This window comes from Bos indicus x Bos taurus, chromosome 20, assembly GCF_003369695.1.
Source record: "Bos indicus x Bos taurus breed Angus x Brahman F1 hybrid chromosome 20, Bos_hybrid_MaternalHap_v2.0, whole genome shotgun sequence".
NCBI classification, from domain to species: Eukaryota; Metazoa; Chordata; class Mammalia; order Artiodactyla; family Bovidae; genus Bos; species Bos indicus x Bos taurus.
Window position 1 is genome coordinate 11308622 of NC_040095.1, and position 26491 is coordinate 11335112.

Below are 26491 nucleotides of genomic sequence, written 5' to 3' on the forward strand. Positions count from 1 at the left end.
ATTTCAACAGCAAGCATCTGTCCCCCTGCTGAGCACCCACAGCACTGTTGGGACAATAGAGACTGCTCTGCCCTCACGGGGCTTATAGTCTACCCGAGGGAGCAGAAAATAAACAAAGGACACAGCAAGTAAATTCTGTAGTAAGTTAGATGATAAATGCTTTGCCAAAGCGGAGAGGAAGGCTGCCACGTGAGACTGAGGTAGGCAGAGCCAGTCTCCTTGAGAAGAAAGCTTTAAGCAAAGAGTGGAGAGTAGGTCAGCTAAGAGGGTGTCCAAGCAGAGCGCAAGGTGGGAAAGGGGCTTAAGGGGGGCTGCAAAGTGCATCAGAGGGCACGCCATCTCTCTCAGGTCCTGACTTCATCTTTCATCCCTGCTTTCTGGCACAGAATAGGCACTCAGATCATTTAAACTCCAAGAAACACAAGGTTATCAAGTATAGAAACTCAATCCAAACAGGCCAGCACTTACTAAGAAAACTGCACGCGAACCAGATAGCTGAATGGCACATTGTCCTGAGAGGAACTGGGTGCCAGATCTTCAAATAGGTTTGTGACCCTCTTTTCCTCCCCAAAGTGAAACATGACAGCTTTATTTCTAGGAACATACAAGAAAAGTGGGGAAAGCATGTTGTTATCTAAGGGGGAACTTCTCACACAGATTCTACTTGTGGGCAGAGTTTAAGGACAACTTCCTTTTACAAAGAGGGTAGGCAGTGAGGGGTCTTAAAGGCACGTCCCAGCGGCCTCCTTTTATTCCAAGCAGGGGTGCCGTGCCCACCATCCCCAGGATACTCCTTCCACAAAAGAGACCTGCATGTCACAGGGGTACCTCCTCAATAAAATAAAGACAGTCAAACCTGAAAAACAGGCTAAGTCAGGTGGAGTAAAAACGGAAAAAAGGCCAACGAATTCAATTACAGTAAGAAAAGAACCATCCTTTCTCACCTTCACATAATTTGTCCCTGAAAACACTTTTCAAAAAATAAACACACGCTTAGGCAAAAGAAATTAGAGTCCCACAGGTTCCAACAAACCTGTCCTTACAACTGTTTTCCCTATCAACCTGACGTGCAACTAGCATGAGCTGCTGAATCCTCTTCAGAAGACATTAACATTCAGATTAACGTTTCTAGAAAATCTAATATTTAGCATCTCAGCTCCCTACCCAACCTCCCCATACTACCTTTTCAACCTTTCAATGGCTCCTAGTTTCTCATTTATATTCAGGCCTGCTCTGTACTTTAGTGCACATTATGTATCTCTTTCTTATTAAACTCTGCTAAAATTTTTTATTTTACTCTAACTTTCTATACATTAAAAAAAAGAAAAAGCTGTTAAAAATCTCAATTGTTACCATAGTACATGAGAAAGAAAGCATTATAAAATATTTTATATTTTACAAAGAGAAAATTATTTTTAAGGAATAACTGGCTTCTCCATATGCTATAATCAAATGAAGTTACACCTGACAGTAGATATCAAACGCAATTTTTGTTTAGCAGTTATTTTTACAAAATTTTTGTCCCTAACCTTGGCAAGGCACCCCTTTCCACCTGTTAAATAATCTTTTCTACTCCAACTCAGATATTTTTATGATTTTGTAATCTTTCGTATTGTGTGCATGCTTAGTCACTTAGTCGTGTTCGACTCTCTGCAACCCTATGGACTGTAGGGTCCTCTGTCCCTACAGAGGACTGTATGCACCAGGCTCCTCTGTCCATGGAACTCTCCAGCCATGAATACTAGAGTGGGTAGCCATTCTCTTCTCCAAAGGATCTTCCCAACCCAGGGATCGAACTTGGGTCTCTTGCATTGCAGGCAGATTCTTTACCATCTGAGCCACCAGGGAAGTCTCAAACTGCGACAAATGAAAATGAAGTGAAAGTCGCTCAGTTGTGCCTGACTCTTTGTGACTCCATGGACTACAGCCCATAGAATTCCGTCCATGGAATTCTCTAGGCAAGAATACTCCAGGGGGCAGCCATTCCCATCTCCAGGGGATCTTCCTGACCCAGGGATCGAAACTGGATCTTCAGCACTGGAGGCAGTTTCTTTACCATCTGAGCCAACACAAATTGCCAACAACCAACAGACCACAGAAAAAGCAAGGAGTTCCAGAAAATCCTTTACTTCTGCTATATTGACTACATCAGAGCCTTTAACTGTGTGGATGACAATGAACTGTGGAAAATTCCTAAAGAGATAGGAATACCATGTGGAAAATTCTTAAAGAGATGGGAATACCAGCCCACCTTATCTGCCTTCTAAGAAATCTGTATGCACGTCAAGAAGCAACAGTTACAATTGGACATAGAACAACAGAATGGTTACAAATCGGTAAAGGAGTATATCAAAGCTGTATACTGTCTAAGAATTTGTCCATTTCTTCCAAGTTGTCCATTTTCTTGGCATGTAGTTGCTGATAATAGTCTCTTATGATCCTTTGTATTTCTGTGTTGTCTGTTGTGATCTCTCCATTTTCATTTCCAATTTTATTGATTTGATTTTTCTCCCTTTGTTTCTTGATGAGTACAGCTAATGGTTTGTCAATTTTATTTATTCTCTCAAAGAACCAGCTTTTGGCTGTGTCGATTTTTGCTATGGTCTTTTTGTTTCTTTTGCATTTATTTCTGACCTAATTTTTAAGATTTCTTTCCTTCTACTAACCCTGGGGTTCTTCATTTCTTCCTTTTCTAGTTGCTTTAGGTGTAGAATTAGGTTACTTATTTGACTTTCTTCTTGTTTCTTGAGGTATGCCTGTATTGCTGTAAACCTTCCCCTTAGCACTGCTTTTACAGTGTCCCACAGGTTTTGGGTTGTTATGTTTTCATTTTCATTTGTTTCTATGCATATTTTGATTTCTTTTTTTATTTCCTCTGTGATTTGTTGGTTACTCAGCAGCGTGTTGTTCAGCCTCCATATGCTGGAATTTTTAATAGTTTTTCTCCTGTAATTGAGAACTAATCTCACTGCACTGTGGTCAGAAAAGATGCTTGGAATGATTTCAATTTTTTTTAATTTACTAAGGCTAGATTTATGGCCCAGGATGTGATCTATCCTGGAGAAGGTTCCAAGTGCACTTGAGAAAAAGGTGAAATTCATTGTTTTGGGATGAAATGTCCTATAGACATCAATTAGGTCTAACTGGTCTATTGTATCATTTAAAGTTTGTGTTTCCTTGTTAATTTTTTGTTTAGTTGATCTATCCATAGGTGTGAGTGGGGTATTAAAAGTCTCCCACTATTATTGTGTTATTGTTAATTTCCCCTTTCATACTTGTTAGCATTTGTCTTACATATTGTGGTGCTATGTTGGGTGCATATATATTTATAATTGTTATATCTTCTTCTCGGATTGATCCTATGATCATTATGTAGTGTCCTTCTTTGTTTCTTTTCACAGCCTTTGTTTTAAAGTCTATTTCATCTGATATGAGTACAACTTTCCAAAACTGAACCAGGAAGAAATAGAAAATCTTAACAGACCCATCACAAGCACGGAAATTGAAACTATAATCAGAAATCTTCCAAAAAACAAAAGCCCAGGACCAGATGGCTTCACAGCTGAATTCTACCAAAAATTTAGAGAAGAGCTAACACCTATTCTACTCAAACTCTTCCAGAAAATTGCAGAGGAAGGTAAACTTCCAAAAGAGGCCACCATCACCCTAATACCAAAACCTGACAAAGATGCCACAAAAAAAGAAAACTATAGGCCAATATCACTGATGAACATAGATGCAAAAATCCTTAACAAAATTCTAGCAAACAGAATCCAACAACATATTAACAAGATCATACATCATGACCAAGTGGGCTTTATCCCAGGGATGAAAGGATTCTTCAATATCCACAAGTCAATCAATATTATACACCACATTAACAAATTGAAAAATAAAAACCATATGATTATCTCAATAGATGCAGAAAAAGCCTTTGACAAAATTCAACATCCATTTATGATAAAAACCCTCCAGAAAGCGGGAATAGAAAGAACATACCTCAACATAATAAAAGCTATATATGACAAACCCACAGCAAACATTATCCTCAATGGTGAAAAATTGAAAGCATTTCCCCTAAAATCAGGAACAAGACAAGGGTGCCCACTCTCACCACTACTATTCAACAAAGTTTTGGAAGTTTTGGCGACAGCAATCAAAGCAGAAAAAGAAATAAAAGGAATCCAGGTTGGAAAAGAAGTAGTAAAACTCTCACTATTTGCAGATGACATTATCCTCTACATAGAAAACCCTAAAGACTCCACCAGAAAATTACTAGAGCTAATCAATGAATATAGGAAAGTTGCAGCATATAAAATCAACACACAGAAATCCCTTGCATTCCTATATACTAACAATGAGAAAATAGAGAAATTAAGGAAAAAATTCCAATGAAGAGAATACAATACTTAGGAATATATCTACCTAAAGAAACAGAAGACCAATATATAGAAAACTATAAAGCACTGGTGAAAGAAATCAAAGAGGACACAAATAGATGGAGAAATATACCGTGTTCATGGATTGGAAGAATCAATATAGTGAAAATGAGTATACTACCCAAAGCAATCTATAGATTCAATGCAATCCCTATCAAGCTACCAATGGTATTTTTCACAGAGCTAGAACAAATAATTTCACAATTTGTATGGAAATACAAAAAGCCTGGAATAGCCAAAGCAATCTTGAGAAAGAAGAATGGAACTGGAGGAATCAACCTGCCTGACTTCAGGCTCTACTACAAAGCCACAGTCATGAAGACAGTATGGTACTGGCACAAAGACAGAAATATAGATCAATGGAACAAAATAGAAAGCCCAGAGATAAATCCACGCACCTATGGACACCTTATCTTTGACAAAGGAGGCAAGAATATGCAATGGATTAAAGACAATCTCTTTAACAAGTGGTGCTGGGAAAACTGGTCAACCACTTGCAAAAGAATGAAACTAGAACACTTTCTAACACCATACACAAAAATAAACTCAAAATGGATTCAAGATCTCAACCTAAGACCAGAAACTATAAAACTCCTAGAGGAGAACATCGGCAAAACACTCTCCGACATACATCACAGCAGGATCTTCTATGACCCACCTCCCAGAATATTGGAAATAAAAGCAAAAATAAACAAATGGGACCTAATTAACCTTAAAAGCTTCTGCACAACAAAGGAAACTATAAGCAAGGTGAAAAGACAGCCTTCAGAATGGGAGAAAATAATAGCAAACGAAGAAACTAACAAAGAATTAATCTCAAAAATATGTAAGCAACTTCTGCAGCTCAATTCCAGAAAAATAAACGACCCAATCAAAAAATGGGCCAAAGAACTAAACAGACATTTACCCAAGGAAGACATACAGATGGCTAACACACACATGAAAAGAAGCTCAACATCACTCATTATCAGAGAAATGCAAATCAAAACCACAATGAGGTACCACTTCATGCCAGTCAGAATGGCTGCGATCCAAAAGTCTACAAGCAATAAATGCTGGAGAGGGTGTGGAGAAAAGGGAACCCTCTTACACTGTTGGTGGGAATGCAAACTAGTACAGCCACTATGGAGAACAGTGTGGAGATTCCTTAAAAAATTGGAAATAGAACTGCCATATGACCCAGCAATCCCACTGCTGGGCATACACACTGAGGAAACCAGAACTGAAAGAGACACGTGTACCCCAATGTTCATCGCAGCACTGTTTACAATAGCCAGGACATGGAAGCAACCTAGATGTCCATCAGCAGACAAATGGATAAGAAAGATGTGGTACATATACACAATGGAGTATTACTCAGCCATTAAAAAGAATACATTTGAATCAGTTCTAATGAGGTGGATGAAACTGGAGCCTATTATACAGAGTGAAGTAAGCCAGAAAGAAAAACACCAATACAATATAACACATATATATGGAATTCAGGAAGATGGTAACGATAACCCTGTATGTGAGACAGCAAAGAGACACAGATGTATAGAACAGTCTTTTGGACTGTGTGGGAGAGGGCGAGGGTAGGATGATTTGGGAGAATGGCATTGAAACATGTATATTTATCGTATGTGAAACAGACCGCCAGTCCAGGTTCGATGCATAATACAGGATGCTCAGGGCTAGTGCACTGGGATGACCCAGAGGGAGGGGATGTGGAGGGAGGTGGGAGGGAGGTTCAGGATAGGGAACACATGTATATCTGTGGCAGATTCATGTCAATGTATGGCAAAACTAATACAATATTGTAATTAGCCTTCAATTAAAATAAATAAATTGATATTTAAAAAAAAGATAGGAAAATAAAAGTGTTAGCAAAAAAAAAAAAAAAAAAGCTGTATATTGTCACCCTGTTTCTTTAACTTATATGCACAGTACATCATGAGAAATGCCGGGCTGGATGAAGCACAAGCTGGAATCAAGACTGCCAGGAAAAATATCAGTAACCTCAGATATGCAGATGACACCATCCTTATAGCAGAAAGTGAAGAGGAACTAAAGAGCCTCTTGATGAAAGTGAAAGAGGAAAGTGAAAAGGCTGGCTTAAAACTCAACATTCAAAAAATTAAATTATGGCATCCAATCCCATCACTTCATGGCAAATAGATGGGGGAAACAATGGAAACAGTGACCAACATTATTTTCTTGGGCTCCAAAAGCACTGCAGATGGTGACTGCAGCCATGAAATTAAAAGATGCTTGTTCCTTGGAAGAAAAACTGTGACCCAGACATACATATTAAACCTAGACAACATATTAAAAAGTAGAGACATTACTTTGCCAACAAAGGTCTGGCTATTCAAAGCTATGGTTTTTCCAGTAGAGATGTATGGATGGTGAGAGTTGGACTATAAAGAAAGCTGAGGGCCAAAGAATTGATGCTTCTGAACTGTGTTGGAGAAGACTCTTCAGAGTCCCTTGGACTGCAAGGAGATCAAACCAATTAATCCTAAAGGAAATCAGTTCTGAACTATTGTTTTGAACTGTCAAGTTAAATGTATCATTTGGGCATTACTTCTAACAAATGGTATAATGTTTATAAAACAAGTATCCCTGTTGGGTTGGGATGGAAGAGAAAAGCTCTTCTCTTCAAGAATCTTTAGTGAGTTCCTTGACTTTTATAAAATATTCACAATTCTATTTAGCCTTGCATTCTGCTTCTTCACTCTTGGTACTTCATTCATTTACACTAGAATAAGTCAATGTTAAAGAAGACACAAGAGTACCAGGAGCTTATCCAGAAATACAGAGTCAGTTTTACTTGACAATAACCACTGCAGTTGAGTCCACCCATTAGAAACACATCTTTCCATACCTTTCTCTGTCTGTGGGCAAAAGATTATACAGGGGGAATAACGCTTGAGATTTACTAGTGAAAAAATGACTTGACAAGGCTGTTAACAGCAAAACAGCAAAAGGCTTGTCCCTGTGAAACACTTTAAGGAACAGCTGTGCTCGGAGCTGAAGTGGAGACCATCTCCCATCAACAATGAGTGGGTTTCGGGGTTTCCCTGGTGGCTCAGTTGTAAAGAACCCGGCTGCCAATGCAGGAGACATGGGTTCGGTCCCTGATTTGGGAAGATCCCACACGCCTCGGAGCAACTAAGTCCATGTGCCTCAACTAGCGAGGCCGCAGTCTAGAGCCTGGGGAACCACAATTATTAAAGCCCAAGTGCCCTAGAGCCCGTGCTCTGCAACATGAGAAGCTACCACAACGAGAAGCCCAAGCACTGCAACTAGGGAGTAGCCCTCTTTGGCCACAACTAGAGAAAATGAAGACCCAGTACAGCCAAAAATCAATAAATGAAATTACGTATATATGAAGAAAAAAAAAAAAACCACGAGTGGGTTTGGATCAAGGTGGTTTCCATTTGAGAAAAACATTCAGTGGCTTCTTTTTTTCTCATGAACAGACGACATGACCCGGGCAGCAAGAGGTTCCCTATGCATCTATACTAACTACAGGATTGAGTTTCGGCTTCAGCCAGTACTCCTGGAGAAGAAACCAAGAGGCAGACATCAGGTTATAAAAACACTGGTTTCCTCTCTGCCGAGTTCTGTGGTCATTTTATTACTCTCTCCATTTTCCATGAAGAAATATACTTACATTAACCTTACCCTCTACTTTCCCCTAATGATTATTTGGATATACATTACCAATTACACGAATAAGAATGCAATAGGTGTTTGATTCCACGGTGACTCTAATAATCATGTTCAGAGACATTCACTAAACAGGTTCTCATATATCATGTCCTATTTTTATAACAACTCTCCACCCCACAAACACAAATTTCTAGCCATGTAATAACTAATCAACTTTTATGCACCGCATGTAAATTCAAGTAAAGCTGCTAAAACAATTTCTGCCCAGAGCATTTTAGCCCAGCCCAACCAATCTGAGACTTTTCCTTTAAAAAAAAAAAAAGGAGTCATGAAGCAATCACTCATCAATACTGACCTTGTTGCTCACTGTCTGCTTCAGTTTTTGAAGGACCTGGGGCAACAGGAAGGGGTCGAGGTGGCCGGGGCTTTGGTGTGGGAGGCGAGATCTTTTTCCTTCCAATATATTCTACGTAAGTTCCCGGAAAGTCTCCCCTCTCCCCTGTCGTCTCGTTATAGCCATTTAACCAGCCAATTTCTTCAGGCTTGGCTTCCTGTCCATCACTGAATCCAAGAGCGACTAAGGACCCTTTGTTCACAGTCAATATGTCCCCCAGGTGCAAGTCAATGTCCTCTTCCCGCTCCTTCTTATAGTCGTACAGCGCCCGGTACTGGTACCCCTCGGCACTCATGGCTGCAGACCTGAGACCATGCGACGGCTGAGGCTGGCTGCACACTGCAGTCTACCCTGACGTTTCTCCGGGAAGTGAATTCAGAGTGTGTGCGAAGGCTCCTGATACACCTCCAGCAGGAGACAAAGCATCAATCTCCAAAGGTTTAGGAGGAGAGGTGATTGGCCATCCGGCCGTCCATCTGTCCTCCATGAAGGGTGTGACTGAAGTCAAGGCTCTCCTCCTCTGTGGCCACGGTCCCCCCACCAGCTTCCTCTTCAGCGACTCGTCGACAAGCCGACTCCAGGCTGAGTCCCCCGGCGAGGCCCGATCCTTTCTGACACTCTTGTCACACTGCCCATCTGTCATTGACTGTGGCACGCCACATGCGAGCTGCACCTAGCAAAGGGAAAGCAAGACTTATGAATGAGCAGCACACTTGGGCCATCTGCATGATCCTGGACTTGGACTGCCATTCAACAAGTACTTAACCAATCTGGCAGACGGACATGGGCCGGCGTACTTGGGCTTCACGCGGTATACACAACAAAGATGAGGGAGGCAGGCAGTCCCTGCTTTCTAAGAATGCTCGGCAGGCTGAGAGGGGTGCTGGCACGTGGCAACATCTCTGAGACAAGAAGGGACACAAGGAAGCGTGACATGAGGTACATGTCCTAAGAGAGCAGAGACTGAACGCTAGGGAGTTCCAGCAGGGGAGAGCCCACATCTCACTGCAGGCATCTGAAGACAGAAAGAACATGCGGCATGAACTTAGGTGAAGCTCTGAGGAGGCATGTGTCACATTCTGGGAAGAGCCAGAACAGGCAGTCCAGTATGTGTGAAGCCAAAGAGGAGGCGTCAGATCCGAGTTAGAAAGATAAGCAGGGATTGTATGACACCACACATGCTCGTGGCGGGTTCATGAGTAATGCTATCTGCAATGAGCCAGAAAAAGGCTTGGAGAAAGGGGACGGGCAGGACCAGGGTTACATGTGAAGAATTTCTATCTAATCCTGATGCATGAGAGGCGCTGTCATAGAAACAGAAGAGGAGAGCCAGGCAAGGCATTTTGCAGCCATCTGGGCAAGTGGGCATGAGGGCATGAACCAAAGTGGCAGGAGAAGGCGTGGAAAGGCGGGAACTGAAAAGGGACAAAGAGGTGTGGCGGGGTGGGGGGGCACGGCAGTGCTGAAAAATGGATGGAGAGAGAGAAGCACACGGGCCTAGGATACTGCATCCCAGTGTGGGAGACAGAGAGACCACAGCAAGATGAGGAACAGGACTGCAGAGAAGCCAAGAGGAAGGGCTCTTCCCAGCCTCGAGAGCTGAGTGAAGGTTCAAGGCGCTGTCCGACTACTGGGGCCTAGAGATCAGCTACTCCATCCACTATTTTAGAACTCATTTATACATGACATCAGATAATCGAGAAATATTTACTTGTGTGTCTGTTTAGCAACATGTTACTATGTGGTAATGCAAAGAAATAAAAAAGACACAAAAATTCAGTATATAATACCAGAACTTAGGTCATTTTGCTGGTGCCTTCCAAGCAAAAAAAAGCAAAGTAGAAAGTATAAACTGTACAGAAAAGTACAAAATAAAAAGGAAAAACGCTCTCTCCTTCCCACTTTCTCCTTTATCCCAAAGGTTATTACTGTTTGATATTAAAAAGCAATAAAAATGATTTTTTTTTAAACAGAGAAAGAGAGCAAAAAGGATGCCTGATCCTGAGTTCATGAGAAGACCGTAGATACCAGTATCAGGTAAAGGGAAGCCAGGAGGCCTTGGTGGGCTAGCAGTGATGCAAGCAAACCCACGTGTGAGTAGCTGAAAACCTGGTCTGTGATTCAGGACAGGGAACACACCTGAAGTTTGGTTATCAGCTGCAAATAAGACATGGGCAAACTCAATGGAATAAAGGAACTCAGGGAAAAAAAAGAAATTAAAAGTCAAAAAAAAAAAAATCCAAGGACAAAACATTGAGGCTCACTGAATGCTGCTGAAATGGGAAAGTCAAGGTCTGAAGACAATGCCATGCCCTGGAAATACGGGGTAAGAGGGTTCAGGTAGAAAAGGGTGATCTCTAAGATGAAATCCTGCAGAGGCCTCTGGGAGTGTAAAATAGGCAGGGCTAGGTCACCCCAGGGCTGCGTCCATCGTGGACGCACAGTAGAAGAGCAGAGCAAGCCACTCTAGTCTAATGGTATAGAGGATCTGTTGTTGCTCGGTTGCTAAATCGTGTCCAACTCTGCGACCCCGTGGACTTTGCGGCACGCCTTTAAGGAGTTAAGGAATAAAGAGAAAGCAGATAGCTGCTGCAGATCACTCTATGAAGACAGTTCAGTGGAGGAGGAAATGCAAGGTTCTTTTTTTAACTAGTGGAGGCAGAGGGCTTGGAGAGTCAAGAGACTCTCTTAAGATAGGCGGTAAGCAGCTTGGATTGCCGCTAGAACAACACAGAACAGCGCGCACTTGGACGCACTATGCGCCCCACGTTCATTTCTCCAGGTTATCTTGGTCATAAAGAGGAAAAGCAAACTCAAGGTTTCAGTTAAGCTGGCTGAACAATAAAGCAATAAAAACAATAGCCTCACAATGTCGGTGTGCTATGTCAAAGAGAGCTTTTGTAAGTTTTCAAGAGTGGAACCCCTTAGAAGTTTAACATTATAGGCACTCTGCGGTGCAGGCATCTTAAGAAGCAAAACCTAATCACAGATTAATTGTTATACTGGCATTCAGAAGTGTAAAGCATTCAACTTTACATGGCTAAAGCCTCTTAGCTGTAATACAATAACGCTCTTAGGAGAGTTACATATTAAAAGAAGCAAAAACAAACACTAGAGATCTTTGTGTAGCAAGAATATTAATTTGGGGTAGTATTCTACTTTGCATTTCAGTCGGCAGAGGAAAAAAAAATTAAAGCAGCCAGCAGAGCATATGAGAAAAATAAACTATGTTATGTTTGAAGACAGCCTCTCCTTTTGCCAGATCCAGAATCAAATTAAATATTCACTGCATAAATTCACACGAAAATGTAGAACTAGCAAATCCCATTTTTAGTACTAATGTACTCTGTTACAAATGAGACACAGAACTCTAAAGAACATGGAAATTTACATATCCCTAAATGCCTGGAAACCAGGCAATATGCCTAAGAATAATTTAATTCCTTCAAATTTGCCTTGAAATTTTTGTTAGCTTTTCCTGGCAGTTTATATCTTTTGGGGGGCGGGGGGGGGGGAGGAAAATCCTCAACTAGTAGGCTGGGTAGATCTTTCCGCCAGATGCTGCCTATGGCTTCCTGTTTCAACAACCCAGAAGGCCAGTTTGGTGAGATTCTTAACAGAATGAGCAGTATAATGATCCCTCTCTCCCTTCTTCCCTGTCCCCTGCAATTCCTCCTCTCCCCTCTAAAAAGTCTCAGCAAATCGCCAAGCCTTGCTCATGACATCTCTCTGCAGCTATGCATGTCCTGCACCAGGGACACTGTAGTACGAAAAGCCCTAGGTCTGCTCAAGGTTTTATAAACCTAAAAACTATGTTAACACCGGCCTGAAGCTAAATCCCTGCAAAGACATAAAGAACCCTGAGGAACCCTAAGACTCTAGCAACTGCTAGACTCTAGAGCAGCAATAACAATCCTCGCCTTAGATGCCAGAGACTTGTCTCTACAAAGCCCCCCTTCCTCACCATTTGTAAGAACCACCTTACTTTGTGTGTAAGAATCTTGTGCAGAATTCTGGGCCCTCCATCGGGGGGGAAAAAAAAAAAACATCCCCAGATCTTCTATGACTCTAGCGCTGCAAGCAACACACACTACTCTTATCTTCTGGGACTCCACCATCAAGGCCAGAAAGACCAATCAAAACAATCCAAGGTCAGCCATGATTCAGTGGCAATTAAGTGAGTGGAGAGCAGTTAAGAGGGAGAGCTCTGCCTAGCCATCTGGGGGGCAGGTGAAGGGCATCCTATGGAGAGGCACAGAGAGGCCTTGGCTAGAGGGAGGAAGCACGTGGCTTCTCTGCTGCACACCTTACACTTTCTCCTGATGGCCATGCCCATTTTAATGATGTCATAGTCATCATGGTCATCATCTAATACTGGGAGCTATAGATGTATTAACCCATTCAACCATCACCATCAAATATTTATTGGGAGCTATATATGTATTGACACGGGTCAGTGACTATGAGGTGAGTACTACCAACATTCTCACTTTACGCAAGAAGAAATGAGGTGCAGAGAGTTTGTGTCTTGGCTGTGATATCTTGGCCATGACAATGCTCAGCAAGTGACAGGTAAAACTAGAGTTCAGATCCAGGCAGTCTGGCTTCAGAGTCATCGCTTTTAACATTCTAAAACCTGCTGCTCAAACTCAGTTTCCCTGGATGCCCATGGATGGCCAGATACGTCAATAAGGTCACCCATGTAGATTCCTTGCCTGCGTACTCAGACCTCTCAAACTCATCCTGATGGTCTGCTTTTTACTCTCTGTGATAGTGGCCTTACTGGCAGTATCTGTGGCTCTTTCACAAAAAAACACCTGCACAAAGAGAAGCCTTTCTAACTCAGCAGGAGTGCCCTCAAGTCCAAGACTCAGCATCCTGGACCATGCAGATTTTCTTCCAAAGAGACTTCACTGAGATGCATCCTTGCCAAACAAGTCCATAATGGGGTGAATCAAATACTGGGCATCTAACTTCTAGAAGGCTGCCCTCTTCTGGAATCCTGTCCATTTCTGCTCTACAAGCTTCAGCTTCTGTCACCTAAACGCCTCTTGCTGCTACCCCAGTCCTCTCACTGCACAACTTCTGACAACTCAGTCCCTGCTGGGTGGTGGCGGAGAGAGATGTAAATCATCATTCACAGGCACTGGGGAGACCGTGTCTAGAGGACTGGCAAGTTCTCTTTCTCTCACCTTCAGGTTTGCCCCAGCACAGCAGCAATCTCTGCAACCTCGGACACTGGTAGTGCCTAGGTTACTCGCCTGCGGTCAGTGTGGAGCCCAAACTATATGTTCCCCAGATTCACCAGCTTGTACCTCTAACCCTTTGGCTACATGCACCTGTCCATTGAACTATTTCCACTCAGTTCCAATGGAATTATTTCCATAGTTTAGGTTTTTATATGCAGATAATATCCACCACGGGGCTTCCCTTGCAGCTCAGATGGTAAAGAATCCATCTGCAATGCAGGAGATGCAGGTTCGATCCCTGAGTTGGGAAGATCCCCTAGAGAAGGAAAGGGCAACTGACTCCAGTATTCTTGCCTGGTAAATTCCATGGACAGAGAAGCCTGACAGGCTACAGTCCACGGGGTCGCAAAAAGAGTCAGACACGACTTAACGACTAAACAACAGTATCCACCATTAGTAATTAATGTTTTCAAATACCTGAGGCAGTTTTATGACATAGGCTCTAAGCCAGTGCATAGCCTGAGTTACTGTAACAAAAGCTATAAAGAAAACCTAGGAACAAATAACAAATTAACTTCCTCTTATTAGAAAATCATATGAAACAGTTCGAAAGTTCCTTCACGGGAATTATGTTGCTCCTATCTTTCAAGCCTTTTACAGACTGCCTGCAATGAAGGCAGATTTTCTCTCTGCTAAAATACTGACCAATTATCATTCTGTTCCTCAGAATAAAGTTGTTTCTGACGCCCCACAAGAAGCTATCCATGACTTCTCAATGTCCAACTGCTTGAAAGTAAATTTTCAATTTAACCCTCTAACCCGCAGGCATTTGGGCAAAGAACCAAACACAACTCTTTGAAAAGTCCTCTGACTTTGTTGACTTACTCACTCCCATTTACAAAGGACAGAGGTTTAGCAATCTTGGTGGGGAGGCAGGAATAAAGAATATTTTCAAATCACTTAAAATAAACCAAGAATATATCCTGATCGTGTGATTCTACCTTGCCATGAAATCAGCTGTTTGGCCCTGGTTCTCAGCACAAGACAGACCTTCAATCCGGCTGCAAAGCTACGGATCAGTGCCTGGGCCCCAGCCCTACAATTCATCCTTTTATCTTCAGTAGGGCAAGCTCCCTACCTAAACTCACATCGCTTTTTTAAAAAACAGAAAACACAATTCATCATCTAATCATCATCTAAAAATCTTTTCCCCTTTCAAATATGGTGTCCTGGAAATCATGAAAATCAAATTTTCCTATTAAACATAATGAATTTCAACCTAAAGTGCTGGGCTCAGGGTAAAATTTTATGGGGTGAGAATTTCATCTCAATTAAAATAAAATGAGGGGCTGGGATGAAGCCCCAAACCAGCGTCCTCAAGTATCCCCATTCATTTTTCAAACCAACCAGAATGAGCGCCAGGCTGCCATGCTCTGGGGGAGCTGGGCATCTGAGCCACGCCTCCTGCCCGCAGGCCCTCTGGGGGCTGGGTATGTGGGGACAGGACAAGCCTTGGTCAAACAACAAGAACATGGGGCTCTCCAGAAAGCAGAGCGATGGGATGGCGCCAGCACTGCCCGAGGTGCAGAAACACAGCCCCAGCTGGACGTATTTCTCAGGCTCAGTGATCATCACGGGGAGGCTGTGGCTTCCAGAGCCTGAGAAACACATCCTATAACCCAGAAAAGGCCCTGGGGTGGACCATTCCAGTTCTCTGCATCACCCAGGGGCAAGGAAGCCCTGAGAGGAAGCCGCCCTGGAATGGCAGGGCGGAAGAAGACACTCTAGCGTCTCTCCTCTTGCAAAAATAGGATGTTACTGTGGAAAATTCTCAGCAAGCAGGCGAGTATAAGCACTGGACTTCACACTCAAAGATGCTTGTCCCCATTGGGGCCTAGATTTTCCAACTTGACCAAGCCTCTTAAACCTCTCTGTGCCACTGTTTATTATGAAGATGAAAGGAAATTATTTATACAGAGGCTGAGTTCTGGTCTTGATAATCGGAGCTTAATATAATTAATACCGACACAGTGCTTACTAGGGGCCAGGCACTGTCCTTCTAGTTTTGTATATATCAACTCATTTAATCCTTGCATTCTGGGTACAGTTTATCATCTCCATTTTACAGAGAGGAGAATCAGCACAGAGAAGTTAAATAATGTGCCTCAGGTCAGACAGCCAGTAAATCACAGCTGTAGCAGCAGTACTGTATATCCCATCATTATTATTAGCATTGATTGCCACTTATACAATTCCTATTTAAAACTGGAAACATTTGCCAAGAATTTTTCTTTGGCACTGCTTCTAAACTCTGCAAACTGTACAGAAAGATTCCTGAAGCTAGCCAAAATAAAACTCTGTTTCTTTAACTCCTTTTCAGAGTAAATAGATAGACAGATAAGGGTTGCTTGTGGACTTTGTCCATCTAGTCCTGGGGCAGAGGGTGGCTCTATAGAGGTCAGGGCTGAGGAGACCTGGGAGGGGCCAGGGCTGTGTGAGAGGGTGGTAAGAGGCAGGGGGTGGAGTTAGGGGACAAAACTCTCCAGGAAGCTGCGGTGGCTGCTTCCTAGCTGCCTTCAAAGGAAAACAGGTGATCCCACTCACACCATTCTCCAGGGACCGAAAGCAGTGGCTGCTCCTATTGCAGCCCTAGCTCCTAAGGCTGAGTCCAGGGCTGGACCACTGAAGTCCAGTGACGGAGAGGGGTACAGCCTGGCACCTCCCTTTCTTCACTCTCTCCTCCCTTCTGCCAGACTCCTATGACTGCAATACTCTTTGGGGTGATTATTAACATGAACACCATTTTGACTACAGGTGCAGGGGGTGGGGGGCAGTGGGGGTGGGGAGCATGTATGTATAGATATACTTCAAGGAAAACAATGCTGGGAGGATATAAAATCTCCAAGATGTTTTTATACTAGGATTTTTTTTTTAAGCAAAAGGTATACTACACTCACTCTATCCTTTCAAATATACACAAAAACCCTAACATCACCCAAACAGACATGGTTAGCAGTAATTACAGTCTGTTTTCAGCTGCTTTGGCATCATGTATGTGAAATGGCCTTTAACTGCCACTTTCTTAAGCAAGTAATTCCAATAAGAGCGTTGGTAGAATCATGGCAGGTAATCACATTAGGGTGTAGGTAGAGGAGACCGGGATACAGAGGGGCGGGTAGAAAAAGGGATAGGATGAATATTTCAAAAATGAATTACAGGCTAAGTTTTTTATTAAAAGCCGTCATATAATTGATATTATGCCTTGCCTTCTAAGGTGATAACCCCTTCCTTCCATTGATAAGTAAGGGCTTCTGAGGGCTTCACTAGGACACTCTATTCTCTTGCCTTCACTGGCAAATTCCTGCGTCCTCCAAAATACAGAAGAGCTGTGCGGAGCCCATCTAAATGTATAATATACTAAAAAAAGGCACTTCCCCTTTTCTTCTGCATTGTGTATGCCTCAGTTGTGGGAGAATTAAAAGCAAAACACCAAATGCAAACATGATCTTAGCTTTCAATATTCTACCTGACCACGAAATCTTTTTTTTTAAAATCTGCTCATTGACCATCTCTTTATTCACGAAAATTGATTTTGCATATGACAAAATGCAAACACAATGCGAGCTCAACTAGAATTGTTCCTGTTTTAATGAGCAAGTGGACAATCTTTCAGATTAGATGTCTTTTTAGAATAATCCCTTAAAATACCTAAGAAAGAAAGATTTTGACCAACATAGTAGCCTAAGAATTACCGGGCATTCATGAAATTTTACTTAAAGATATGAGCAAAACTTTAAACAACACAAAATTTGAATAAGTGGAGCAGGCTTGCATGAAAATACAAAACCCTCTATAACCAACCAAGGTGCACTTGACATTTCCAGCAGATAAATTTGCACTACCACCACCACTGTCAATAAGCAACATACATATCACCTATGACTTACTGTACCACTTCTGTTTCCCAAATCAACTTAATACTTCAGGGGTTTACCGTTCTTAATCAATTTAAAGACACAGGTAGAGAAAGACAATACCATTAATCAATGGAAAATGAAATGCTTTTTTCACATCAGCTCTCAGCATCAGAGGTGAAAAGACACAGCGATATCATCATTTTACAAAAGCAGATAAAACAGCAGATAGTAATGTGTACAATGCAAATATCTATTATGCAACTGACAAGAACAGGTCCCAGATCAAGATGAAAGTTAAAAAGCTACATCCTAACACACTTTACAAGCCAGTATCAGATATACAAAACTTTCTTCCAATCACAAAAATTTATATACTTCTATGGAAAAAAAGTACAACTCTCTAGTTGCAATTGGCATATAAAAGCTAAAGAGGCCAGTAGTTGACATAACCTAGCATTTCTGCAAGGCAGAGACCCTCCTCCACAGGCCTTTCCAGTTTAAACCTGATCCTCAACCAAACATATCTTTCCAAATTGAAGAGGGATCCCTCAAAAAAAAAAAAAAAAAAAAAATCACTCTGGGTATTTTCTCTGGAATGACCAAAACACTTGCTTCCCAAAGCTTAAGTAACTCTTGTTCCTTAGAAAACTATCATCTACTGCTTTTAAAAAACTATTTCAAGATAGTGTACTCTATCAAGAAATTATGGCTAGGAGTGATTTTTTTCCCTCTCTTTCAATGATTTGTGTGTTTCAACGATTTCAATGTTTGTGGCCTTCTGTGCAGAAGTCACCAAATTCCTGATGATGACTGATAAACCTGTCTTCCTACTCTGGCCTTTTCTAGCTGATACCTACCTATTCTGACCTTTTCTAACTAGCACCTAACCACCTTTAAAGTTGCCAAAACGCAACACAAGCTAATGAGGAAAAAAAAAAGGTGGGGGAGGCAAAAAAAAACCCCACTTCCATAATGCCTGGGTAACTTGTATTGTGAATGTCCCGCCTAACAACTAAAAACTTCAGCCCCATCACACAGAAATGACAATCTAATGCTGCGTTCAAAACCCGGAACTGTTTTATCCATTCGTACTTCGCACAGACTGACAAAGAGGAAAGAACTGGAGAGGGGTAAAAAAAAGGCCGGAAAAACCCCTATCGCTTCGAAAGTCATAAAACCCCCCAACCCAGTAAACTCACACTTATATACCAGCAGTGCTGCAGCTACACCAGAGATTAACGGTAAACGTGAGAGCTTTCTGATATTAAACTACGTCCAGAGAGAAGCAGAATTTCCCCAAATCCAGTTCACACACATTCTGCATTCAACATGTAACAGCCATTCCGCTCACACCCTTTCATTACACGATCGAATCTGGTTACCAAAGTACATTTCTGCACTCGAGCGGTTGGCCTGAGCTTTCCTGTTCTCTTTGTCTTGTGATCTGCCGGGCAGTTTCTGCCCTTGGGAAGTGAGCGTGAGAGCTGTGGATTCCAGACAATTCCGCACGATCTTTCAGCTCGGGCTTGCACGCTCTCTCGCTCCCTCTAGCCGGCTCCATATTGCGGGGCCGGTCCCTCCAGTCCAGCCCCACGTTACAAAAAGCTAGATTTCCGGGCTATCCGAAGACCCCATTAAATCTGCCTCCAACAACCTGCCACAGGCCCGGCCGGCACCACACGCCGAGTTAGGGCCCCGGCGATCGGCCGCCCCGAGGCACACTTCCCCCACCCCGGAAGAGGAGGGAGGCAAACTTCGAAGGGCGGGGGCCGCGGGCGAGCTCCTGGGACCCCCGCCCGCCCCGGGGAAGTGCCCGGGCAGCGACCCGGCTGCAGCCGGAGAGCGCGGGGGAAAGCAGAGATCCAGCCCGCTACGCGAAGCCGGCGGTCAGGGAGCTCTTCTCCGCTGAAGGGCTCCGGAAAACTGCAGCCGGGCGACTGGGGGAACCCTCAGGAAAGTGTACGGTGACGGATAGGTGGCGGAAGCCCGAGTTCGCCTGCAACTCCGGGGACGAATGCTCCCGGCGGCGCGCACACCCCGCTCGGAAGAGGACCAGGGAAACGGGAGCCGCGAGGGAACCGGGAGCACGCGGGGACGCTGGCCGCGAAGGGAACCCGCGGCTGCCCGGAGGGCGGCAGATGCCAGCGGCAGGGAGGACGGGGGCCGGCTCGCTTCCCCCGGCTCGGTTCTGCAGAAGGAGAAGCGGCTGCTGGTGACAGGAAGAGAGCGGCGGTGGCCGCGCGCGCACGCACCGCCTCCCCCTCCCGAGCACACACCCGGACCGGCTGCCGCCGCCTACCTCCCCCGCCGGCCGGCTTCCTTCCTCTGCTGGGCCCAGGCTGCACCGGCAGCCTCTGGCGCGCACGGCTCCGATGAGCCCCTGACCCAGCTCAGACCCGCCAGCCGTTCCCGACCCGAGCTCGCCGTCTCCAACCCGCTGCCAGCCGTGGCCGCCGCTTCCTCCAACTCCGCTCCAGCTGCTCGCGACTCCTTTCCGTGCGCCCGCAGCTCCAGCGCCGGGCAGCGGCCCCGCCTCCGGCCCCGCCCCGCGAGCCCCGCCCCCGAGCCCTCGCCAACCAGCGCCCGCGGCTCCGCCCCTCTCCGCTGGCACCGCGCCCTCCGCCGCTGCCATTCACCGCGCGGCCTGCGAGCCCGGCGGCCAGCTGGGCGGAGCTCGGTTCCTGCCGACTCTTCCTGCGGCCCGGTTCGCCTTCCGCCCCCAGCCGCGGGGATACCCTGGGCTACCCGGCCGAGTGCTCTGGGTTTTCGCCCGCCAGCCGGGCCAGGTTGCTTCCCGCCTAGGGCTGAGCCGGCTGCCGGGCGTCTTCGAGACCGGAGGCGGCAGGTCTGCGAGAGACCGAGGACGAGTTCAGACTTACAAGCTGCGTCTCTAATCGCGGTGTCTTGAAACACACCCCAGCCTCTTTCGAGCCCCCAGCGTCCCAGCGCAGGGGTTGAGGCTGGGAGGACTCGGATTCCAGGCTCGCCAAAGCCGGAGGCCCTGCAGTTCTCGGCTTGGCCAGTGCGGCCGCGGGGGTGGGCGGAAAAACCGCGCCACCCCGCGTGGCGCCTCGGGGTGAAGGAGGGGTGAAAGGGTGAACCGGAGGGACGGGCGTCCGCAGCCTGCCTGGAACTCCAGGACCCTGGCTGGCACTGCCGCCCCCGGGAGCCAGGCGGGCCCGCCAGAAGGGCAGAGTTTCATGAGGAGGGCGCACGCTGACTGATCCCTCTCAGTCCTGAGATGACGGAGCAAATGTAGGTCGCTCAGGCAGACCGCAGTTGCTCGTGGGGTCGGTGGGAGAAAGCTCACGTGAACTGTGAATTCCTTAAATTTCTTAATTTTCTAATGCACATTTTTCAGCTAGTCCTCATTATTTTAGTTGCTCAAGAAAAATCTGCTGTTGATACAAACCTTCCTCTGACGATATGATGGGATGCCACCACCCGCTCTGTTCCTCTTTCGCCCATAAAAACATGTAATAGTCCGCCTTTTAAAAACCTCTTCCCAGATTCCTCTTTCTGCGGTTTCGAGACCTGCACCCGCCCAGTCGACTTGCCCTAAAGCCCTGTTCCCAATTTCCTTGCAAGAATATTACTTTTTTTTTTTTTAAACCAATAACTTACTTTTGTCAAACTTTGAATTTGGTGGGTTTTTTTTTTTTTTCAGGTATTTTTTTAATTCCGTTGTTTTTTTCTTTTCTTTATTTTTAATGGACAATGGAAGTAGAGGAAGAATATCCTGAAATTTGACTGTCCTTGGGAAATACAGTCATCCCTAAAGGTGACTCACATTCTGATGGACAGCTTAGTTCTACTTTAGGGTTTTCAGGCCTGGCATTTTTGTTATTCCAACGTATTTCTTGAGGTGGAGATACAAAAGCAGACCGCTACCTACTGGTGTAAGAATCCACTTCATCTAAAAGTAAATATGAAGTTTACCAAGCTACATCATTCCCATGCATCCAGTGAAATGAAGGACCTCATACATTGAGCTTTATAAACGAAAGGAGGGGCCTCACCCTGTGACAGAATAATTTTATCCAATCCAATAAACTGAGATATAACTGCTATGACATTTGCTGTGTTTCCGTTAGGCATGGGCCGGAAGAAACCTTAACAGCTGTCTCCTTTCCTACATAATGAGTTCCTGGAAAGACACTTATATACTGCTCTAGTGGTGGTCTATTCTCCCTAAACTAAAAATAGCATGAAATCCTTGATCAAGCTTCTTTTTCTAGATAGACTTCAGCCACTTATTTCCAGTATATATGTATTTTTTCTATCATATTTGAACACAAAGCATAAGTCCATAGAGTGTTGCATGGAAGGACAATACGTCTCTCTTTCCATAAATGGAATAATTTTAGTCTTTGTTTCATCTCTATTAAATTGATCTCTTCACCATTTCACTAATATTCAAATATTTATTCATTTTCTACTAACTTGAATAATAAAAGCGAAAGTCACCAGAACAGCAATATTCAGATTTTTAAAAAATAACCTTTGCTTTAATCTAATCTTATCTGGACTCCCAAAATGTAGCTGTTATAAGAAGTCATGTGGTGAGACCAAGAGCATCTCTAGGTCTTTGGACCTGCCATGGCATTACCTCTTGGGAATTTGTTGGAAATACAAATTCCCTCTCAGAGAAATAGACATACTGGGGGTAGAGCCTGTGAATCTGTTTTAATATGCCTTCCAAGTGGCATGCTAGGGTGTGAGAACCATTGCTCCAGGCCTAAGGCATCTGGAAACACAGACGGAAACCACTGCAATAAAATGCTCAAATAAATGCACAAACACTACCTTTCAATCAATAACAGCCGAACTGGTGGCTGGCAGCAGTGCCACCATCAAAGAGCTCAAAACGTCAAAGGAGGTACAGTTCTCAAAGGGAGAGAGGATTTATCGTGTGGTGACACGATATTATGGTTGGTGAGAGCGAAGGTGGCTCAGAAGGCAGACCTACAGGGCTCAAGGACCCCCATCACTGAAAGGCTTTCAGAGGCCACAGCAAGCTGAGAAGTACCCTCCTCAAAGAGGACCAGTAGGATATTCTCATTTGTCACCATCACTCCAGCTACTTCAATGACAGGAGTGCTAGAATAAGCTTCTGTTAGGACTTCCCTGGTGGTTCAGTGGTTGAGAGTCTTCCTGCCGAAACAGGGGGCGCTGATTCAATCCCTGGTGCAGGAAGATTGCACATGTAAGCCTGGGCCTCCCAACGACTGAGCTTGTACTCAGCAACAAGAGAAGCCAGTGCAATGAGAAGCACGTGCACCACAGCTAGAGAGTAGCCCCCACTCGCTGAACTAGAGAAAGCTCACATGCAGCAGCAAAGACCCAGAAGAGCCAGAAATAAATAAATAAACAACTTCAAACAAAAAGAATAAACTTCCATTAGACTTGAAACCTAAGTCTGTCATTCAGGGTCAAAATCAAAATTAAACAAGAACAAATCTTCAAGCCTTTGTCTTAAAGCCCGCAGCATGGGCACTATGTAGGAGCTTGCTAGATCTGCAGAATCCCAGACCTGCTGAATCACAATCTGCATTTTAACGAGGTCCCCAGGTGTTTTGTATGCAAGTTAAACTCTGAGATGCTTTTAGACCAGTCCTCAATTTTGGAATTGCCTGGGGAGCTTATAAAAATCCCAATGCCTGGATTACACAACAGATTATATCAAAATCTTTGGGGGTTGGAACAGAGTCATCAGTAGCTTTTAAAGTTCTTCATATGATTCCAGTATTTGAAGCCAGGTTCAAGAACCACTGTCTTAAAGGACCCAGGTGGGAAAGGTGCCACAGGAAAGCCAACTGGGGAGAGACTGGAGCCTAAATGGCTGGTCTTAAAAGAAGCAGCTGGTACTAGAGTTTAGCTGACTGTGGCCATGCAGGAATGTGAGCCCAGATTTGCCAGGCCTTTCAGAGAGAAGTTGGAAATCCAGATTTTTTTTTTTTTTAATGGGCGATTTCCCAATTATTAAATGCTGGCAATTCATTCAACATTTTTTGAACCCTGGGTTTAGGCCACATAAGAGTTATGACCACCAGTTTATAGTTTTATGATGATCTATGACATAAAATTAAGTGGGCCTAAAAAAAGAATAAAAAAAGAAAGAACACCCAAGAAGATAATGAACTTGAGGTCAAACTGTTAATCTCAAGGCTCATGTATTTTGAATCTTCTGTTCCCTACAACACCAAACATTTGCAGGAATTCAATGGCTGAGAATTGGTAACGGGTGAGATACCAGTGCTAGCAACCTTGGGGCAAAATACTCTGACATTTTGCCCAATATTTTTATTTTCCCTATCTCCTGCCCTGATAACTAAAATGGGAGAAAAATCAATCTTTGTATTATTTAGCTTAAAATTTTCCACTCTTTGTGAGCTACCCAGGTTAAACACATATTACAAGGAGCATAAAAAAATTATTGGCTGAAATAGTACTTCCTAGCAAAGGGAGAATTCAGAAGGCCAACAGATTGAGAATTCTCATTCTACTGTTTCTGAGCTTGTACATGCTGATAACCATGTTGAAGGATCAGAAGGAGAGGCAATTTCCTGACTGTACCCTCAGTGAACATGTCAGATCATCATCACCTGTACTCAGAGTTCTTTGGTCATAATCTGTGGTCTGGGCATTTCTTGTCTCTTTCAGCTCTTTAGTCCTCACACTTTAGGAAGGAAACTAAATAAATCAACCAGTATGCAATGGAAGTAAATGAGCCACCTTAGTAATAGTTTTCAGTTAATTCTATTCTGTATCTGCTCTCAAAATCCCCTGTAATAAGAAGCTGGATTTAAAAAAAATTAATACGATAATCTAACTTGAGTTGATAAAATATGAAACATGCAAATGAGATTTTGTAGCTATTTTCTTGAATGCCAAGAACCACTTGTATTTTTGTATAACTCCAGCAAATAATAGACTTCCTGGTACACTGTGGACACTCAGTAATGGAGAAAGGTCTGGAAGCTTAAATGAAACAACTGGAAATTCTTAATATGTGTTACTGTTAAAGCAATAGAATGCAAAGGTTGTTCAGACAGAACCTCTGAAGGTCTAAGTCAGAACCAGATTTGAGGACAGAGCAACTGGACCATTAATGCTACTAGTCAGTGAGTGGTGCTGAAACATCACCAGGCCTGGAGCAACTGGAAAGCTACATGCAAGCAAAAATGACCCTTGATGTTAGTACCCCAGTGAATATGGGGTATTGACTGAAAATGGATCACAGATCTACACTTAAAAATTGAACTATAAAACTTCTAAAAGAGAACATAGGTTTAGGAAAGAGTTCTTAAATACTAGGACACAAAAAGCATGAACTATCAAGAGAAGAAAATCAATAAATTGGATTTCATCAGAAACATTTGTTCCTCAAAAACCACTCATGAAAATAAAGAGCCACATCTTGGAGAAAATATTTGCAAAACATATATCCAACACTGCTGCCGCTGCTGCTAAATCGCTTCAGTCGTGTCCGACTCTGTGCGACACCATAGACAGCGACCTACCAGGCTCCCCCGTCCCTGGGATTCTCCAGGCAAGAACACTGGAGTGGGTTGCCATTTCCTTCTCCAATGCATGAAAGGGAAAAGTGAAAGTGAAGTCACTCAGTCGTGTCTGATTCTTCACGACCCCATGGTCTGCAGCCTACCAGGCTCGTCCATCCATGGGATTTTCCAGGCAAGAGTACTGGAGTGGGGTGCCATTGCCTTCTCCATATATCCAACACAGGACTTGTGTTTAGAATAGGTCAGGAACTCTCACAACACAATCATGTTTTTTTTTAAAGTAAACAAAACAGTTTTAAAAATGGACAAAAGATTTGAACACTTTACCCAAGAATAAAGTGCAGAAGCTCAGCATCTTTAGTTATTAGGGAAAAGCAAATAAAAACCACAATAAGAAGGGATTCAAATAGATAACTTGCATGCAGCGTTGATAACAGTGCTGTTCGTAATAACCAAAAGCTGAAAACTACACAAATGTTCATGAACAGATGAAAGGCTAAACAAAGTATACTGATGTGCAGTGGAATATCATTTGGCCGTAAAAAAGGGAATGAAGTCCTGACACAGGCTACAACGTGGGTAAACCCTGAAAACATCCATACTACACAGGGTGGGGAAGCTGGAGGGACGTTTCATCCTGCCTTTGGAAAACCTTACCAAAGCGTCCCAGGCACCTGATGGGGAGCACCCGTCCCCCATCAGTGAGCCGTGGTGTTTATATATCCCACCTCACACGCCTTCCCTTGGCACTATTTCACTTGTACTCTTTGATTCCCTTTTGTGTAGGCTCCTTGAAGCTTTGTCATTTTGATTAAAAATCGTTTACAAAGCTTACAGTATACTTAGTTAGCTTTCAGCTTTCTGAGCTAACGTCACATTCCAGTCCTTCCAGTTTTAGAGACTAAAATGTAGTCACCTTGTTTAGACTTGGGTGATATATAAGATTTTCTCCATCACCATCAACAGACTCTCCCTCTCTGGCTGGTTGCTCATATGTTCATTGTTAATACGGATTTCTTTTTCAGAGGGTCCCCTTTTCCGAAGTTTGGAGCCACCTTTCTCCAACAAAAGCAACCTCTTTAGATCTATAAACATGAGTCGGTTGAGCTAAGGAAGCAATTCTGAAATGTTCTATGTTTTTTAAATTTAAAATGGGCTTGCATTTGGAAAATGACAAGAAGTGTAAATACGATGAAAAGCAAGCTGATAAATTGTATTTCTTGGTGATTCAACTAATTGGAAATTTCACCCATAGTTGATTATATTCTACACCCAAGCTTTGAGCACTGGCACAAATTGTTAGGGTGCTGTTACAGCTGTCTGGGTAAAAGGATTGGCTTAAATATGCTCATGTTGGCACTGCCAGCATAAA

General features: G+C 43.6%; 1 protein-coding gene across 2 annotated transcripts in view; it reads right to left on the reverse strand.

Moving 5' to 3' along the window:
- The window catches only part of PIK3R1 (phosphoinositide-3-kinase regulatory subunit 1), a 95540-nt gene extending 75418 nt beyond the window's left edge, over nucleotides 1–20122 (reverse strand). The window contains exons 1-2 of one of the 2 annotated variants that reach the window (XM_027520351.1): nucleotides 19896–20122; nucleotides 8452–9163 (exon numbers count right to left, since the gene is read on the reverse strand). In XM_027520351.1, coding sequence (XP_027376152.1) covers nucleotides 8452–8785 — 334 coding nt within the window. In that variant the 5' untranslated portion in view covers nucleotides 8786–9163; nucleotides 19896–20122. Of the gene's footprint in view, nucleotides 1–8451; nucleotides 9164–18978; nucleotides 19244–19895 lie in introns of those variants that run through there. The other variant, XM_027520352.1, reaches the window with a different exon arrangement.
- Between the last annotated feature and the right edge of the window lie 6369 nt (nucleotides 20123–26491).